Raw genomic sequence first — 20,006 nt, forward strand, 5'->3', positions numbered from 1 at the left:
CAATTTTTGGACCTCAATCTTCTCGAAGTCTTTGTACTAATGTTGAGTTTATTCCTAAGTCTTGTGTACTTTTGAAGGGTTTTCACTTTTCTGTGTCTCCTGTGTTCCCTCTGTCTCACTTTGTGACATGGTTACTTCCTAGTGTTACCCTGATTTCCTGTTGCTGTAGCGTTCTGGTGTCTTTCGGCTTTGGCTGTATTGCGGGCTGCAGTTTATCTTAACAATAATCTGCCATAATAAACAGCAACACAACAGAACAGTGCGCACTCAGCTCTTTACTTTGTTGACTGCAACACACATGGCACAGGGCTCGTTGCGCCATAAACAGTCCCACAGTAAACACTAGGCAGGAACCAAAGTGATCTTACAAAATGCCATAAGAAATTACTTAAATGTTATACATAGAAACATAAAGCAAGTGACAATAAAGTAATTAAATATACAGTAAACGCAAATGTGTAAAATCATAAAAGTGAGGTTGAAGTTGTCTTAATCTTGTTTGTTTCTTGTTAGACAATTCTGGTTTTCACCTTCAAATCTCATTTGGTGTGTCAAAGTGTAAGCCTCCAGTATTTTCACAGACAAAACAAAGAAACAAAGGCAGCCAGGCAGGCAAATCTGGCGTGCATAATCCTGTGAAATGGTGCAGGATGGTAGTCACCACAGACAAGTTTATTTTTACTAAACATTTCCTTTCGGTGTAATTTTAGTGTGTACCTACACTAAAATCAGTTCAGACATGAGCAAGAAGATGAAGGGGAGGTTCAGCTTTAGAGTCCGGTTGGTTGGTTGATAGTCTTGTTTTGTTTTTTTGTGGGGGTATTTTTTTTTTTTGTGTGTGTGGTTTTTGATAGGCCACTTCCTACACCTTTTTGGTCATTGTACATTGTACCACCAACACACAGTAGAGGGCAGAATACATTGATGGCTTTATTGATGGTACTATTGATTATTTTAGCCAAATCAAAGAGCAAAGCACAGTCACAGATGTTGAATTGTGCAGACAGAAGGACAGAAAAGAGGTATCAGTGAAGAAACTCCAGCAACAGGCGTTTCAATACTGCATTCTTTCAATATACTGTAGTGCTTGTGCTTTTGACACCCTTGTTACAATCACTGACCTGTGCGTGTGTTTGTATATAAACTCACACATAATTTAAGCAAATATGATGTTAATGTTAACAGATGTAGAGAACTGTTTCAGTCCTCCATGTTTGGAGGAGGAGTAACGTTTGTGCCTTGGAGACTTCATCTAATCTGACTGCACCTATTGATCTGCGTTATGAGCTGAAAAACTCGTAAAGCCCCCCCAACCCAAAGTGTTTATCTAGGAATTGATTAAAACAGAAAAACAGAGCTTGTGTCATAAAAGAGATCGATAGTGCTGATACTTTTGAGGAAAAAAAGAGCTCCAGATTTGCGTTGGACAGATGCCACAATTCGTGAATTGTGCTTTATGATGACAAGATGAGTTGACATTGATACGGTTAGCACTGTTGCCTCACAGAAAGAAGGTCCTGTGTTCAAATCCACCATCTGGCCGGGGTCTTCATGCAGTGAGTTTGCATGTTCTCCCCATGTCTATGTGGATTCTCTCTGGGAGGTTTGGCTTTCCCCCACAGTCCAAAGACTCTGTCTGTGTTGGCCCTGTGACAAACTGGTGACCTGCCCAGGGTTTACCCAAACTTGTGGATTTAACATCTTACACACCAAATGTTTTGCAGTGTGGAGAGAAATTAGAAATGGTATTGGAAAAACTGCTGTGCTTGCTACAGCTGATCACAACAAGAAACGATTTTCACATGCTAACAGGCTGTGCAGCTTATCACAGCTTTCTCTGATGTTTCTCTCTTTATCAGCTTCTTCTCTCTTAACAGTGGCACCTGACATTTGTACATGATCCATCCAAGAATAGGCAGCAAAGCTGTCACAGAGACACCAAATATAACCCAAAGAAAGCTGTAGTTCTCTTCCTCTGCCTCTCTATCCCTCCCACTACCTTCTTTTTTTTCAGCTATTCAGCATCTCCTCCTAATCTGTGATGCTCTTTCCGGGTTTAAAAACTTGCTTCCAGATAGAAAGAAACCCATCTGTTTTTTAAGTGTTTTTAAGTGACAAGCTCTACCTCAACTGAGACTGTGAAAAGGTCATTATGAAGCTGTCGATGTAAAATCGCTTCCTAGGTTGGTGCTCTCATACTTTGGGTTTCGTCTAATAGGAAGCTCCGCTTTGTTCCATCTCCTAACTTTCTCAGGCAGTAGATTTAAAACACCAAAAAGAAGGGCTGGCGATGCTGATTATTTCTGTTTTATCAGTTTTCTAATTTTTTGTTCACTAATTCATTTTTCCACTTTTATCATGCTGATCATTTGTAAGGTTGGCTGAACTCATTAAATCTGGAATCTATTTTCTGGAACCTGGAATCTATGAATATTTCTGAGGGCAACATATTCGTTTCCTGTTATGTGTGTGCTCTCTCTCTCTCTCTCTCTATATATATATATATATATATATATATATATATATATAGAGAGAGAGAGAGAGAGAGAGAGAGAGAGAGAGAGAGAGAGAGATATGCATATATGTGTGTGTGTGTGTGTGTCTGTGCTATGTGTGTTAATAATCAGTTTACCATGTTGAGACCTAATGAGCGTGTGAATATATTAAGCACAGGTGTTAGACACTTTTGTTCATTTCCAACAGAGAACCAGTAATCACACTGTCATGAGCTGTAGAGCTGGTGTAAGATTAACAAAAAGGTTACAATGATTGAGCAGTACTCATATGGGAGCAGTGATTTTAATACATTTCCGTGCTGCCACAGCAGCACAGCAGCAGTATAAGGAGCTAAGTGCAGAGAGTCATTAATAAATCTTCAGATTTTGATGGATGTATTTAAAAATTTTCTAAATCATGTAATTCACTCTGAACTAAAGTAGAAGTGTGGATGGACTACAGCAGTCCGATCTTTAATCATATCTTATATAAAATGCATACTACATGTGATAGTAAAACCTGTCTCATTATTGCACATAACTTAATTTATTTGCATCACTTCCATGTGTGGATTGGATCAGTTGTCACCAACAGCTGGTGAGAATTTCATGCCAATAGCACCTTCAGAAATGTATTTCCTTACATATAGAGCAGCAAATTAAGAGTTATTCCTTGCAGTTGATGTGCTGGACACTTAAAAAATTTGGCACGTTTAGAAAGTTGCTCCATTGGAAGCACTTAGACATAGAAAAAAAACATGCTTACAGGAATGTGTGTGTGAAGGAGGAATGGGCCATGCTGTATAAACCACAATGTGTGCTCATTAGAGTAGGAAAACACTTCACCACTCCATTTAATATGTTGGGATCCCTTACTATTATTGTTGTTAATATGATAATTGTTTTCAAAGAGTTTACAGTGAGACCTTTCCTTGTGCCTCTTTCAACATCTTGTGATGTGTTGTAAAGTTTATATCATGTAGTTTACCTGTTGTTATCATTATATGATTTTAATAAGGAGAAATCATTTGGAAGAACTGAACATTAAGGGCCCTGAGGCAAATGTTGTTGTGATTCGGCGCTGTATAGGTAAGTTGAATTGAATTGAACATGATTTGTTGAGATAGAGAAATTAATTAATCTATTAGGCAGTCACACCTTGATGACCCATCATGCCAGAATTACAGCTGTGATAGGCTTTAGGACATGAATTCTGGTGGTGGTGAAGATGAATGTGGAAGCTTGAATGGAGTTCCAAGTGACTCGAGTGAGACAGAGATGACGAAGAGGTGGATTGCACAAATGAAAGTCTGAAAGGGCGAATGACAAAAGAGCACTGAGATTTAAAGCATGTGGAGTGGAGGCTGACTAGCTCAAAGAAGGCTGACAAGAAGATGATTGGACTTGAGTAACGATGTCAGTATTGAGTTTGACAGGACCCAGGAAAGCAGATAGATGAGTCATTACAGATCTTTCTTATTGAGCTTACGCATAAGATTCATTTGTTAGTTTGTCATGGCAAGTCATGGTAAGCTGCAGTTTTTCTCTAAAATATTCAATAAACAGACATATGTAGACAATGAATTGATATATTAATATGTTAATGTACATCAAGTGTCTTTCTTACTGTGTATGCATATGGGCTCAAATGTGTTATGCCCAGTGTGTTTGTAAGGTGGACCCAAATGCAGACAACATGAGGGACAGAACAGAAGTTCAACATAAAGCAAGCATTTTATTATGGCTGTTAGAAAAAAGTAGGAACTAGAAACAATGGTGAAAAACTAAACTATGACCTAAACTGGTGAAGCTAAACAGCTAAACATGAAAGAAAGTAAACCTAAACATGAACATGAGCCTGAGCTCATGTTCAGGCTCATGTTCAACCCAAAACTGATACTTCAAAACATGACATGAATTCCAGGAAACCGACACTGAACAGAGGACTTAAATAAGCAGAAGGGTAATGAGGGAAGTGGAAACACCTGGGAAACACAGCTGACACAAATGAACATGATGCCACATGGGACGCAAAACTAAACACACTGAACATGGAAACACAAGACTTTTCAAAATAAAACAGGAAACAAAATGGGATGTAGACATGACAACACAAGCCTGACAATGGGATATGGAAACATGCAAACATGAAATGCATGACAGACTGAGGAGACACAAAGAGAAACACATGAGAATAGATAAGGAAGAAGAGGGTTTAACTAAAAGTAAAACACAGAGGACAAGACAGACTTACACAGAGAACAGACAAAGACTCATAAATAAAGAGACATGGATCATTACATTGACTAGACTAAACCCTAACTAAAAACAACACAAGAACTTAACGTTATTCCAATATACCATAAGAAATCAAAAATACAAAATAAACTCAAAATGATGGGTCACAGACCCAGCCCCCTGACAAACTGGTTGGAAAACATATGTTTTTATTCTGTGAAATAACTAATTGGTACACTCTTCAACTCTGTGAATGGAAAAAGTGAAGTTATGACCTGTTCTTCTGCTTGGGAAATATGAAAAAAGGAGGAAGTTATGGAGGTCTGAATGCCTCTTCCTCTATAATTTCCCTGACCAGGACAAGGCAATAATTGAGAAAATTAAAAAACTTTATAGGCTTATTGGAAGTGCAGCTACTCCAGAGAGCCTAGAGGAAGGGTCTGTAGGTCCAGAGAGAGGAGAGGAGGCTGCATCTTTAGAGAAAGGAGAAGAAGGAGGTACATCTTTAAAGAGGTGGACACTGCTTCTGCAGTCAGAGGAGTCATCACTGTGACATCGTGGTTTGTGAATGAGCTTTCCTAAACCCTTTTCAGTTTTGCTTAGTGTAAAACTGTTGGCTTCCTCAGTCTATTGAACAGATGCCATTCTGTCATTTAGACACAGGTAATTTTTACATTAGTGTTCTCACAAGCTCAGGTAATCTCATGACATTGAGGAAGTAAGGTTTCCTCTTCAATGCCATGTGCTAGCACGAGGCAGAGCAGCTACCTAAAATCCACTCCCACAGATGCGGATTATCTTATTAATAGAATTCCTCTGAAAAAGACACCCTGTCAGAAGTGCTTGACTCGTTGGTATAACTCACAAATGTGTACCTTAAAGAAAATAACCCATCAGATGGGGAGGAAATGGTGTGTCACTCATTTAGATGATTTTTATTTAGCCTTACTTAGTTTGTTGTTCTATGAAGAAGCCCTCTATTTACTATTCATCACTGACTGAGGGAAAATTAATACAACCCTCTTTCTCTTTCGACCTTTGGGTGGAGCTCTCACTTTGTGTTGGCTCTCAGTATCACTTCCTGTTCCTGTTCCAACAAACACCCACATACCATGCAGGTCTGGCCCAGATCTGGTATCAAGCCGGCACTGCTGGCTGACTTCTGGCATGATAAGACGTATGTCATCCAGACTAGTGATGTGTCGGTCGCGAACGAAATGGCTCTCAGAGCCGGGTTTTTGACATGAACGACGCGAGCCGGCTCCTTATCGCGAGCCGTGGGTTTTTTTTTTCTTTCTCTCATCCTCTCTCTCGCACTTTTTTTCCACTTCACTCCGCATGCGGGCCTTGTGCTTTGCGCTGGGAAGAAGGGGGAGGGGTGGTAGTTACACTCGAAGTAGCACAGGAACAGAGCAGGAGTGAGAGACAGAGAAAAAGAGCCAGGGACAACAACGTCACATTAGAAAGGTATAGTAATCATCCACAACTATTTTCAGTTGCGGATGATAAAGGATTCAGAAAGTTTATTCATGCAGGCCCATATGACAGAGAATGTGCATCTTCTTTTTGTTTTCATATTTTAAATTATATTTAATTGTGTTGTGTTTTGTGTTGTTTCATTTTAAATTTGTTTAAAAGGAAAAAGCTGAAAATTTAAATAGTTAAAAGTTGAACTGTGGCTAGTTGGTTTTTGTATTATACGATCGATTTATTTCATTTTATGTGGAGTGGATAAATAAAAGTATATTTACAAACTCCAAAAGACGTAAAAACTCCAAAACATGTAAAAACTCCAAAACACGCAAAAACTCCAAAACACATAAAAACTCAGAAGCACGTACAAACTCCAAAACACGTACAAAACACAACAGAAGTGCTCCAGGATGCTAGGGCGCAGTGTTGAGCTTTTGTTACCTAGTGGCTACACAAGCCAGGAAGTACCAACGACCAGATTTGGTGTGTGGTAGTAACAGGTAAATGAACTTATATATGAATGCTTGTGTATAAATACACAAACAATACACATATGCTTTCAATTGTGTAATTTAAGTGATCTAGGTAGCTCTGTTTTGAAGTTCAGTTAACGCTAGAAATGTGTTTTGGAGTTTGTACGTGTTTTGTCTCTAGGGGCCACCACATATATTTATATATAAACATATTAGGGGTGCAACGATACACAAAATTCACGGTTCGGTTCGATACTTTGGTGTCACGGTTCGATATTTTTTCAATACAAAAAAAAATGTTCATGCCTTTTTAATTTGTCATTTATTAAAATTATAAATATATATTTTAACTCAAAAGTACAGTTTTTAAATTTAATGTTGCTGAAACACCAAAGTAATAAAGAAAATAAATCTATCTTTGGAGAAGAGAGTTTATTACAGAGAAATGTCTCTTTCCAAAATAAAAGCTATACTATACGCTTCTTCTGGGCTATATTCTCAGCAGCATATTAAACATATCATAAGGGGAATCATGTGCTAACGGCTGTCTATATGACTCGGGTAAAGTTTGTAGCATGCATGCTTGTTGTTTTTGTCTGCTTCCACTTGTCTTTGCACTAGGATGATGTCGGAGTAAATGTGCAGTCATATTCGTTGTGCATAATTCCTTAATCCCTTTGTGCATAATTTTATATTATTGTTAATAATAAATTAATTAAAGCAACAAAACAACCTGAAGAGCTGGTTCGGAGCCGAAAGAGCCGGTTCTCTAAAAAGAGCCGGAAATCCCATCACTAATCCAGACATGGGCCAGGCCTGGCATAGATGGCACTGTCTATGTGATGGCATGCCATATCTGGCTCGATTGTGGTTTGGTGTGTGTGGCCCGGGCTCATAGAAAACAGGTCTAGCCCGGATCCGGCATCAAGCTGGCACTTCTGACTGACTGGTGTCATGGCAGGGTGTATGTCAGCCAGATGTGGACCACGTCTGGCAATGATGGCACTGTTTATGCTCCTATTTTATTTAGAAGACCCAAATGCCATGTTGCAATACTATACCGCTATGGTAGCCAACGTTTCAAATGCAGGTTTGACAGGTTTGTTAGTGTACACTTTATCCAAAACCTAGTGACGGTTTACTCATTGTTGCCAGTAGGTGGCTGTAGCTCAGGAGGTGGAGTAGGTCACCTACTGATTGGAAGGTTAGTGGTTTGATCCCTCCAGTCTGCATGTCAAGGGTGTGAATGTGATTGAATGTAGTTAGGAAGCACTCAGTTTAGAGAAAGTGTGTGATTGGGTTAATGTAGTATGTTGTATAGAGCACTTTGAGTAATCCGGGAGAGTAGAAAAGCACTAAATAAGAATCCGTCCATTCACTGTCTGAACAGAGTTTTGTCATCTTTGCTTTGCATGTTCCGGCACATGTTGTTATTGCATGGCTTGATTAAGGTACACGTTAGGCCAGGGGTGGGCAACTCCAGGCCTCGAGGGCCGGTGTCCCTGCAGGTTTTAGATGTGTCCTTGAACCAACACAGCTGATTTAAATGGCTAAATTAGCTCCTCAACATGTCCTGAAGTTCTCCAGAGGCCTGGTAACGAACTAATCATGTGATTCAGGTGTGTTGACCCAAGGTGAGATCTAAAACCTGCAGGACACCGGCCTTTGGGGCCTGGAATTGCCCACCCCTGCATTAGGTTGACATCTGGGGCCGGAGCTGAAACTGTTCTGGGCCAGCAGCGTGTCTGCAACTGGCCCATGGCTGCACACAACTTACACATGGCCCACATTGTGTGGGCCAGATCCGGGCCAGTTGGTGTCGTAAACCACCGCCTCTGTTCAAAGATGGTCGCTCACAGTGGACATAGATGGCTTCCTTCAAACCATCTGTTCTCTCTGTCTAAAATGTGAACATTGGCATCCTCGAAAGAGTGTCCTTTATCCTTAAGATGCAGATGGACAGCTAAGTCTTGTCCTGTGGAGGTGGCTCTTCTGTGTTGTGCCATGCGCTTGTGAAGTGGCTGTTTGGTTTCTCCAATGTAGAGGTCTGGACATTCCTCGCTGCACTGTACAGCATACACCACATTGTTAAGTCTGTGTTTTGGCGTTTTGTCTTTCGGGTGAACCAGTTTTTGTCTGAGCGTGTTGCTGGGTCTGAAATGCACCGGGATGTCATGCTTGGAGAAAACCCTCCTGAGTTTTATCCTTTTGTGCATAAAATTATGCACAAAAGGAATTACTAATGTAAAAAAAAAGTGGTTTTTTTTATATATGTTTTATGCGGTGGCTCCTAGAGACAAAACACGTACAAACTCCAAAAAGCATGTACCACCTCCAAAACACATTTCTAGCATGAACTGAACTTCCAAAACAGAGCTACCTAGATCACTTAGATTACACAATTGAAAGCATATGTGTATTGTTTGTGTATTTATACACAAGCATAGTCAAATAATAAAAATAAATAAATAAATGTTCATTTACCTGTTACTACCACACACCAAATCCAGTCGTTGGTACTTGCTGGCTTGTGTAGCCACTAGGTAACAAAAGTTCAACACTGCCCCTAGCACCCTGGAGCACTTCAGTTGTCTTTTGTACGTGCTTCGGAGTTTGTACTTGTTTTTTACGTGTTTTTGAGTTTTTACGTGTTTTGGAGTTTGAACGTGTTTTTACGTGTTTCAGGGTTTGTACGTGCTTCAGGGTTCGTAAGTGATTTGAAGTTTGTATGCGCTTTGTCTGTAAAGGCCACCGTAAATATACTTTTATTTATTCACTCCACATAAAATGTAATAAATAAATCATATAATACAAAAATCAACTATTCACATTTTCAACTTTTAACTATTTGAAAATAGTTGTGGATGATTTTAACTATTTAAATTTTCAGCTTTTTCCTTTTACAAATTTAAAGTGAAACAACACAAAACACTGCAAACCACAACACAATTAAATATAAATTATAATATGAAAACAAAAAGAAGATACACATTCTTATGGAGTTAAATCAGGACCATAATGTTTGTGTAGTTGAAAGAAAAAAGTCACATTTTTAGAGTGAACTTTGAAAAAGAAAGAGTTGGATTTAAAATAATATCAAACGTTTTGAATATTTGTATTAGCTGAAAACCCAATGGTTCTTTTATCTATAATTTCTCTGAGTAAACTTTATTTAAAATTTTTCAGTAATCATTTTTTTCATTATTATTATTTTTAAAAAATCTATTCAGTCTCAGATTACATTTTTTCAGATTCAGATCTTTTAAATTAATGTACAAAAAAAAATTCTTCAGGTTCGGATTTTTCTCTCAGCTTCAATTTTTTTTTTTCACTTTCAGATCTCTATTTTTCAGTTACAGACTTTTGGCCCTGTTTTGGCCTGGTGGGCGTGGCTACACAGAAAGGGGCGGGGAATCATGAGTGACAGCAGACCGCTGCAGGCTCAAGATGGTCCATTTTTTCATGTTGCCTTCAGGAAACCTGGGAATGACCATAATTTATCAAACACCTCCTGCACTGTATTATTTGATAATGTTTAGAAAACATGTCATGCATAACTGCTAAAACTCAGTTACTAAAGCTCTTTCAAGCAGTAATGTGTACAAATTACGCTGTAACTGATCAATTATGAGACGTTTTCCCAGCCACTACGTGAGAAGTGGTCATTTCCCATGCTCTCAAAGTAGCGCGCATTGTATCGAGTGGGGGCTGCCTGTTAACTTGTCCCTCAGTGAACGATGGCGTCGTCTTCCAACAACACTGCTGGCGCGAACAATCAGGTGAGTGTTTAAGTTTGGAACAATTACACTGCAGTCTGTGAATACTACGAATTTAAGACGTGGCTATTGTTACGGTTAATTTTTCGGCTATTCTGTTTTTTTATTTTATAACGTTTTTTTGCTGAAATGCTAGCTCAACAGAAACACCTCGCTATCATTTTTGGCTGAAACTTACGTCCTAGTTGATCTGTAAGCTTGGAGAACAACAAAGTTAGTGAAGTAACGTAAAATTCTTTGTATTTAATTTAGGAGCAGCTAAAAAGAGAGATGCTTCAGCGACTACTGCATAAAGTTTCCCAGGTCATGCACAGACAACCCCTCGATGTGGACTATTTGCAGTTTGTTATTGACCATGAGATGGTCCTTTTAAGATCTTTGTCCGATCAGGTTGAGATCCCTCAAAGTATTATAAATGCTCTGATAGAGCTGTGAACTGTGCTCAGTATGGAGGACGTCAATGAACAAACCCCCTCTCAGATGTCAGTGTCAGAAGGAAAGCTGGGACGTCCAAATTACAATGTATCGCCTGTACAGCTCCAGATACTGACAGAAATGTTCTTATCAATCACCCAAATTGCCAAACTTCTTGGAATATCTGAGGACAGTGAAACGTCATTTGCATGAATATGGCATTTCCATAAAGCAGTGCTACAGTACAACAAGTGATGAAGAGCTGGACAATTTAGTAAGATCTATAAAGACAAGAACACCTCATGTTGGATACAGGATGATGAAAGGGATGCTTCAAGCCATGGGCCACCATGTACAGTGGAAGAGAGTGTACTCGTCGATGCACCGTGTGGACTCTGCTGGTATTTTCTCAAGAATGACAAGGCTGGGATTTGTGGTCCAAAGGACATATTCAGTGCAAGGTCCTCTTTACTTGATGCATATAGACACAAACCATAAACTAATAAGGTAGGATGAAGTCTGACAATACTGCTAAATACTGAATTATGTTTTATACCTGTTAATGCCCTAGTTGCTGTTTTTTGTTGTTCTTTTTACAGATTTGGCCTGGTGATATTCGGAGGGATAGATAGGTACTCAAGAAAGGTGTTTTTTCACTTTCAAAATTGAGCTGAATGAGATGTTAATTGAAAAGTGAAATACTTGTGTTTCGGTCTACCATAAAACTTACCATATACTGTAATATAGAGATCCTCCTGTAGAACAAAATGTTCCTAATCTGTTTATGTTTGTCAGTATTTGGTGACTATAAATGCTTGGTAAACTAATTCTTCAAGTTGCTAAAAGGATCTTTTTTTTTTACCCTTTGCAATTTGGGTGAATAGTTGATTACAAGTACTGCTACATCTCATGGCAGCTTGCTACCTTGGGAATTATGTAGCCTGCTCTTTTTCTTGTACTTATAAATATAAAATAAATGTACCAAGCTACAATACCTGATAAACATGTTTCTATCTTTAATTATAGTAACTTGACTTGACCAAGTTTCCACTTAATGATATTTACATCTCTAGATCATGTACCTGGGTGCTGCTGCCAACAACAGAGCATCAACTGCACTTGCTTTCTTCTTGGAGGCTGTACAAAAGTATGGCTTTCCATTGAGGTAAAATCTACACAAAATACATTTTAACAATGATTGTGCAAATGTGTAAATATGATCCGCCCCCCCCTTGATTAGCAGTGTAATTATTTTGACATGCAATATGTAAACTGTAGCCTATATGATCAGTTGTTTATAAATCCCCATACACTTGTTTAAATGGTTCAAACATTTAGAGTTCTTGAAAGGTGTGCTTATACAGAGCTGCACATTGTTGAATGACCAAAACAATAAACTTATAATAACCAGTCTAAAGTAAAATTATATTAAAATTTAAAACAAATTGTACTGTCGATGTTTAATTTTGTTTCAGAGTTCGAGGGGATCAAGGGGTGGAAAATGTTGGAATAGCAAGATGCATGTTCACCATCCGGGGCTGTGGAAGAGGAAGCTTTCTGTCAGGCAAGAGTGTTCACAACCAAAGGTATGTGTAGTATTTGTATAAATGTCCCATGGAAATAAGAAAAATGTTCTTATATATTTTTCAATTCAGTGAATTTCTGGGTAAAATTCTGAAAACGTTGCCATATTTTGATGTTGAACAGAATAGAGCGCTTGTGGCGAGATGTGTGGATGGCTGTTTCAAGCGTGCACTATGAAACCCTTCACAACCTCGAGGATGAAGGCCTTCTGGATCCAACTGATGGTGTCCACATGTTTTGTGCCCAACATACATTTCTTCCACGTCTGCAGAGGGATCTGGATGTCTTTAGACAGGGTTGGGATAACCACCCTCTAAGGACAGAGAGGAATCTGTCCCCACAACAACTGTGGACACTGGGACTCCACCAGAATCCAGTTGATACTCTAGACACAGTGGAGGTACTAAAACAAATCTAAATTATACAATCCCTCTTTAATCAAGTTTCAAAAAGTGCACTGTCACAGCAGACTATCAGCTTTAAGTTGAGGGTATTTGCATCCAAATCAGTTAAAAGTTGTAGGAGTTACAACAGTCTGCATGTGTACACCCCACTTGTTAAGTTACCAAAAGTAATGAGACAGAACATTAATCATAACTGAAACTGGATCACAGAGACTTCAGCAGATGTTGGGCTTCATACCTGCTGATGCTCTGTCAGGTAGGGCTGGGCCATATTATACCGTTCACGGTAATACCGGTATAATGTTAGGCAACGATAGGAAAATGAAATATCGCGATAGAATGGGAGTAAAGCGCGCATGCGCAGTGCCTTTGTTTTCATACGCACATGGCCGATTGTTGAGTGAAACAGATGAACCAGAATTGGTTTGTAAAAATGGTGCAACTTCAGCGATGTGGAACTGGTTTGGTGTTTGTCCGTCAGATACACAACAAAGCACATTTTTTTGCAGAACATGCAAGCGGCCGTTGTTATTGTCATATTTGTCGGACTAAGACGCTCTTAAATCTGGGAGTAATCTGGGTCCTAAACTCCGTATACTTCAGGTCAAACAACACTGCAGCATCACTTAGAGTTAAAAACTGTCTAAATTCTTTCATCTTTAATAAAACGATCAGCATTGCTGCTTTACCAGGGGTAACTATAAAGTTTAACTTCCAGGCATCCATGAAAACAAAAGTTATTACATTTAACGGAGTTAGAAGTTAGCAGGAAGCTAGCGGAAGTTAGCTCGCTAGTTTCGCTAGTTACCTAAGCATGATATTGCATGTTCTGACAGAGAGATTTCTGAAAAAAATCAAACGTACAGCTCTGCTATCACTTCCAACATAAATGAAGACAGGAAACTAAACAGCAGTGACGTTTGTAGGGTTACTGAAGTTGGGCTAGCTGGTATATAATGATGTGCTACGTGATCGCTAGCGACACAGCTATGTTAGCATAACATAAACAGTGAAGCTGGAGGACGAACACTAACACTTTTCCACTTATAAAAGTTAACGTGAAGGTTCCTCATGGTTAGAGACAAATGCAATCGCATGGCAGGATGCTGTAAACGGACCAAACTTCAGTCAGGAGAACAACTGAGATAATCCATCCACAATACGAGGTTAGTCATTAATATACTGCAACAACATGGGAATAGAGCAGCTACCAGAGAATTCAACATTAATGAATCAATGGTACAGAAGTGGAGGAAGCAAGAAGAATGAGTTTAATAAAGTTTGATTTATCTGACTGCTTTGTTTCGCTTAATGTGCCTTATAATCCCGTGCACCTTATGGTCCGAAAAATGCGTACTGCACACTGCAGTTTAATGTTGCAAAGCACCTCTTTTTAACTTCAGTGGATATTATACATGGTTATGCTCAGGATATGTCAGCCCATTTCTACTGGAAATGCCTTTTGGTTAAACTTTCAGCAAGGAATTTGCATTTGCATTGTTAAATTTTTATAAAGCTTTAATGTACATAAAAACCAGCTTCTTGTTTAAGTGAAAATAAATGGAAGGTTGTCTTTTTGCGCTAGTAATGTTGTGGAGTTGTATTTTGTCTCGCATCAATTATATCGTCGGTTATATCGTTATCGCAAATTTTCAAATATATATCGTGATAAATATTTTTGGCCATATCGCCCTGCTCTACTGTCAGGCCTCTACTGCAACTGTCTTCACTTCCAGCTATTATTGAGGCATTTGCCCTTCAATTTTGTCTTCAGCAATGAAACACTGCTCCGTCAGATGCAGGTCAAGTGGTTGACGTGGCCACTGCATAACATTCCACTTCTTTTAACTATTTGTTTTTTTTCTGCAGAATGCTTTAAGTGATTGTCCATCTGGACCATCAAGTGCTGCCTCATGAGTTTCGAAGCATTTGGCTGAATATGAGCAGATATATTGCCCAAAACACTTTAAAATTTATCCTGCTGTTTTTGTCAGGAGTTGCTTCACTAAATACAAGAATATCACATCCCTGGCCATGGAACATCAGAGAAGCCAATTGTTCCATTACTTTTGGTCCCTTAAGTGGAAGGCACATATGAAAACAGTTCAAATACCTCAGTTATAGCCAATCGTGTTAGTTTCATTTCAAATCCATTGCGTGGCATATAGAGCCAAAAGTAGAATTCCCATGTTCCAATATTTATGGAGCTGACTGTTTGTCTTGAATTTCCCAACACTGTTTTTGAATTGTCATTTGAAATATCTTTTTTTTTTTTAAATCATCACAGGAAATCGAGGATGCGTACTTGGATGTCAACTCTATTGGTGAGCTGGATGGGAGCAACCCTGGAGTAATTCTTCCATCTGTTGAATGTCCTCTATCTGAGGAGGACATGGCAAGACTAAGAGACACTGTCAATGTAACAAGGCCCTCTCAGTCACATGGCCGAGACATTTATTTGGATGTACTTAACTTTGTACTAACTCACCGTTCCTAGGCGGCAACATTTTTATTTTGAATTTTCAACCCAGAGAAGGTTCATGAATAGCTCAGGCCTTTATTTGATGTGATATACATGTAAAATGAACCTGCCAGGAAATTTTTATGTGAACACTCAAACATCACATTACAAACAATTTTTTTTGTCTCTGGCACATTTTTCAACAGTAAACCTGTATGTTTTTGTGTGCTTCATGCCACTCATTAAAGAACTCTGGCTGTCAGTCTCCAACTTTGAAATGTGCTTCCTGAACATTAAATGGAAGGAGCAGCATTTTGAGTTACACCTCAAAACTATTGATAGACAATGCTATGCTTTACACATTGTTAAATTCCTGGCCAAGATGAAAAGCCTCCAGCAGAACCATTCTGAATTGACTATAGGACTTCATATGTTTCACAGGCAGGACAATGGTCTTAGCACAGGATAGCAGATGCTGTGATTTCCAAAGTCAGCTTCTGAAGAAAATATTGTTCAGCTTTAAACATTATTCAGCTTTAAATATTGTTCAGCTTTAAACATTATTCAGCTTTAAATATTGTTCAGCTTTAAAGTTACTGTGCAACTGTGTAATAAAAATGTGCTCACGACTTTGGCCTTGAGAGCGATAAGAAGCGATCGCCTCATCCTGCAGGTGAAAGATATCTGCAAGCGAAGAGACTAGAACACCCAAGGCCGATTTCCTTTTATGGAGTTGTTTTTCTGCTAATGCAGCACTTTCCTCACAACCCCCTCCTGTAAGTTTTAGAGAATATATACCCATCCTCACAGCAAATATTTGGAATCTCTTGATGTGAGCTGCGTTGAGAGTTTGTCTCTGTCTCAATAAAAGTTCACTGATTCCCCATCTGCAGCAGGTGTCCGGTTGTCTTCATTCTCCGCCAGCCTGGTTAAGTCAATTCCTCCTTAACATCTAAAAGAACCTATTTAATGAAGGAAGACGGGTTCACTTTGTGTTTAATATTATTCTATTGCTGTTGTTGTTTTTTTTGTATCCTTCACTTCACAATTGTGATTAAATTTTACCACCACAGCAAAGTCCTTCTTTTCTGAGGGGAGGAGAGCAACATGGCCTTGACCGGTGATCCATTGCAGAAACCTGGCAGGTGTGAGAGATCTTGGGCCATCTTCGTCAGCTACATGTTCTTGACCTTCTGTTAGGATAAGAGTGAATTTTAAGACGTTTTGAAGAACCCTGGCCTTTTGGACAAAACAAATATCTAAATATTTGAATTCGATACAAGTGTAACTTTTGTCACAAAAACCTTAGAATATAATTTTGGAATGTGACAACTATAAACTAGACAAAAATAACTATTTACCTTCTGACTCATAAAGCAAGTCCTGAATGAAGTTAACCAGGTCCCCGCCAGCGGAGCCCGGAACCAGATAATGGATGGATGAGAGTCTTGCAACATTGCCGTAGCGCAGGTGATGAAGACTGCATCCCAAGCCCGATTAGTTATAGAGACTTTGAAAATGTTTTCCATATTTTTGGGGAAGGATCAAATTGTTAATATTACTTTACCTTTCGAAGTAAGTTTTAGCCGAAAATGATAGCGAGGCGTTTCTGTTGAGCTAGCATTTCAGCAAAAAACGTTATAAAATAAAAAAACAGAATAGCCGAAAAATTAACCGTAGCAATAGCCACGTCTTAAATTCGTAGTATTCACAGACTGCAGTGTAATTGTTCCAAACTTAAACACTCACCTGATTGTTCGCGCCAGCAGTGTTGTTGGAAGACGACGCCATCGTTCACTGAGGGACAAGTTAACAGGCAGCCCCCACCCGATACAATGCGCGCTACTTTGAGAGCATGGGAAATGACCACTTCTCACGTAGTGGCTGGGAAAACGTCTCATAATTGATCAGTTACGGCATAATTTGTACACATTACTGCTTGAAAGAGCTTTAGTAACTGAGTTTTAGCAGTTATGCATAGGGTTGCCAACTCCCTGAAAAATAAATAAGGGACACCTCGTGGCCAGGGCCGGGCGACCCAGTTGTCTTCACCCTTCCCAGTGTGGTGAATTTTCTAGCTCTTTTTTTGTGTGTGAAATTATTTTTTTAACCATTTGACTTGAAGTTGATTTAAGTAGATGCATATTCTATTCTTTGTGATATGAACACATGTGAAACAAATGATCATTTAGCCATTTATTTTTAGCTCAAAATGACAACATTAACACAATAAAACAGGTCTCCTTCTTAAACAGAAGCCTGTCATGCTTAACTTTTGAGAATATAAGTAAATCTTTCTTTAAAAGAACTCTGTCCTGCTTAACTTAAAATAATAGAAAACAATAGAAAGAAAAATATTCTTGTAACAGTGCACATTTAGTGCATTTAGTACAATTGGCTTCAGTTGAGGTATTATTTCAGCTTTTCTAATGCTAATCAGCTGCTCCCGTTTGAAAACCCACTTGTTCCCATGATTACGCATCATAACCCATCATCATTATTCATCTATGTATTACTTTTATGTATTAGTCATCAATTTGTTGTAATCATCTATCCTTGCAGTTGTTTATTACACAAAATAAGTTATATTATCACACTTCTGGCCACATAGCGCTGATATTCACTGCACATGCCCATATTAACTTTTTCCAGCCAGGTGTTTTCCTTTTCCCATTCTTCCCTTTCTCTGAGGGGAACAAACATTGCTGCTCTAATGCTGGGCTCACACTGTGCGATTTTTGGCCCATTTTGAGCCGATTTTTGAGTGATCGGACCGATTTTGGCCTTCATCGTGCGTCGTGTAGTATACGTGGGGTAACGAGAAGTGATTAACACCTCACGACCAGCTCCCGATCATCAATCGCTCGTGAGGGTGTCACCACAGGCGCTCACACTGCTCACGCGCAAACGTAAACATCGGTGAAAAAGATGGAGCAGCACGGCTGTGCAGCGTGTGATCTGGACACAAGCGACGGAGGCAGAACTTGTAGAACTTTGGAAAGCTCATCCGAGCCTTTTCGATGTGGCATCACAAAATTATCACGACCACGACAACCGTGAAAATAGTTGGATTTACATTGCTGCTCAATCACAGCTGCCTGATCAATGTTTTTCATTAGCAATTTAGCAAAGTTGGTGGTGGTGGTGTGCGTGTCTATGTGAGTGAAAGACAGAGAGAGAGAGCGACAGATTTTCTGTTATAACCTTCATTTTATGGAGGCACAGTGTGAGCACTCAGGTCGCATCAGAGCATCGGGCGGTATAGTGTGAGACCCTGCATCGTGACCTATGAACTTCTAACCCCTGCGAGTCAATCGTGCAGTTTGAGCAGGAGCTGAATAACGTGACTGAAAAAAAAAAATCGCACAGTGTCTGCCCAGCTTTAGGTTTACTGTCATCCGAGACTTGCACCGCAGTGTCGGCGTTTGTTTCCCTGTTGGCCATGCTTCTTGTTGTGGTCATCTGTTGTCTTCTGGTATTTTCTCCGCAAGCAACCTTTCCTCGACCAACGAGATGAGCAGTAATCTGAATTGTCATACTCGAATTGTCATAAGTGTGCTGTCAGCTCATTGGTCACAAAGCAGGAGAGAGGCTGGGAATTATGTTTTCAAACAAAGCGTTAATTCCATTAAAAGTTATAGACTACTTTTGATTCTCACTGTATTACGGGAGAAAGTGCGTCGCTTATTAGCTCAATACGGGACGTGTACTTTTGTTTCTAAATACGGGACGATTCCGTATTTTAAGGGACGGTTGGCAACCCTAGTTATGCATGACATGTTTTCTAAACATTATCAAATAATACAGTGCAGGAGGTGTTTGATAAATTATGGTCATTCCCAGGTTTCCTGAAGGCAACATGAAAAAATGGACCATCTTGAGCCTGCAGCGGTCTGCTGTCACTCATGATTCCCCGCCCCTTTCTGTGTAGCCACGCCCACCAGGCCAAAACAGGGCCAAAAGTCTGCAACTGAAAAATAGAGATCTGAAAGTGAAAAAAAAATTGAAGCTGAGAGAAAAATCCGAACCTGAAGAATTTTTTTTTGTACATTAATTTAAAAGATCTGAATCTGAAAAAATGTAATCTGAGACTGAATAGATTTTTTAAAAATAATAATAATGAAAAAAAGATTACTGAAAATTTTTAAATAAAGTTTACTCAGAGAAATTATAGATAAAAGAACCATTGGGTTTTCAGCTAATACAAATATTCAAAACGTTTGATATTATTTTAAATCCAACTCTTTCTTTTTCAAAGTTCACTCTAAAAATGTGACTTTTGCTTTCAGTTTACATATTTTCGATTTCAAATTTTTCTTTCAATTCCACAAACATTATGGCCCTGATTTAACTCCATAATTCTCTGTTATATGGGCCTGCATGAATAAACTTTCTGAATCCTTTATCATCCGCAACTGAAAATAGTTGTGGATGATTTTAACTATTTAAATTTTCAGCTTTTTCCTTTTAAACAAATTTAAAATGAAACAACACAAAACACTGCAAAACACAACACAATTAAATATAATTTAAAATATGAAAACAAAAAGAAGATGCATTCTCTGTCATATAGGCCTGCATGAATAAACTTTCTGAATCCTTTATCATCCGCAACTGAAAATAGTTGTGGATGATTACTATACCTTTGCTGAGTGAAGCGGAAAAAAAGTGCGAGAGAGGGTGAGAGA

At 38.9% G+C, this 20,006-nt stretch overlaps 1 protein-coding gene across 2 annotated transcripts; it reads left to right on the forward strand.

Moving 5' to 3' along the window:
• The first annotated feature begins 9,723 nt into the window (after positions 1-9,723).
• Positions 9,724-15,666, forward strand: LOC113028711 (uncharacterized). 2 transcript variants are annotated; one of them, XM_080305871.1, is made up of 7 exons: positions 9,724-10,458; positions 10,708-11,376; positions 11,469-11,514; positions 11,943-12,034; positions 12,345-12,455; positions 12,577-12,853; positions 15,145-15,666. In XM_080305871.1, exons 2-7 carry the CDS (start codon positions 11,186-11,188, stop codon positions 15,352-15,354), a joined length of 927 nt encoding a protein of 308 aa, XP_080161997.1. In that variant the 5' UTR covers positions 9,724-10,458; positions 10,708-11,185; the 3' UTR covers positions 15,355-15,666. The 2 variants fall into 2 exon arrangements, with proteins under 2 accessions (XP_080161997.1, XP_026034877.2); XM_026179092.2 differs by having other exon boundaries at positions 9,724-11,376.
• Positions 15,667-20,006: the final 4,340 nt, after the last annotated feature.

Source organism: Astatotilapia calliptera, chromosome 9 (genome assembly GCF_964374335.1).
Source record: "Astatotilapia calliptera chromosome 9, fAstCal68.1, whole genome shotgun sequence".
Lineage (NCBI taxonomy): Eukaryota > Metazoa > Chordata > Actinopteri > Cichliformes > Cichlidae > Astatotilapia > Astatotilapia calliptera.

Coding starts and splice junctions, on each gene's coding strand:
- LOC113028711 (XM_026179092.2), top strand. CDS start 11,186: ATGATGAAAGGGATGCTTCAAGCCATGGGCCACCATGTACAGTGGAAG. Junction 11,377..11,468: donor ACAAACCATAAACTAATAAG/GTAGGATGAAGT, acceptor TTCTTTTTACAG/ATTTGGCCTGGTGATATTCG. Junction 12,456..12,576: donor AAGAGTGTTCACAACCAAAG/GTATGTGTAGTA, acceptor GATGTTGAACAG/AATAGAGCGCTTGTGGCGAG.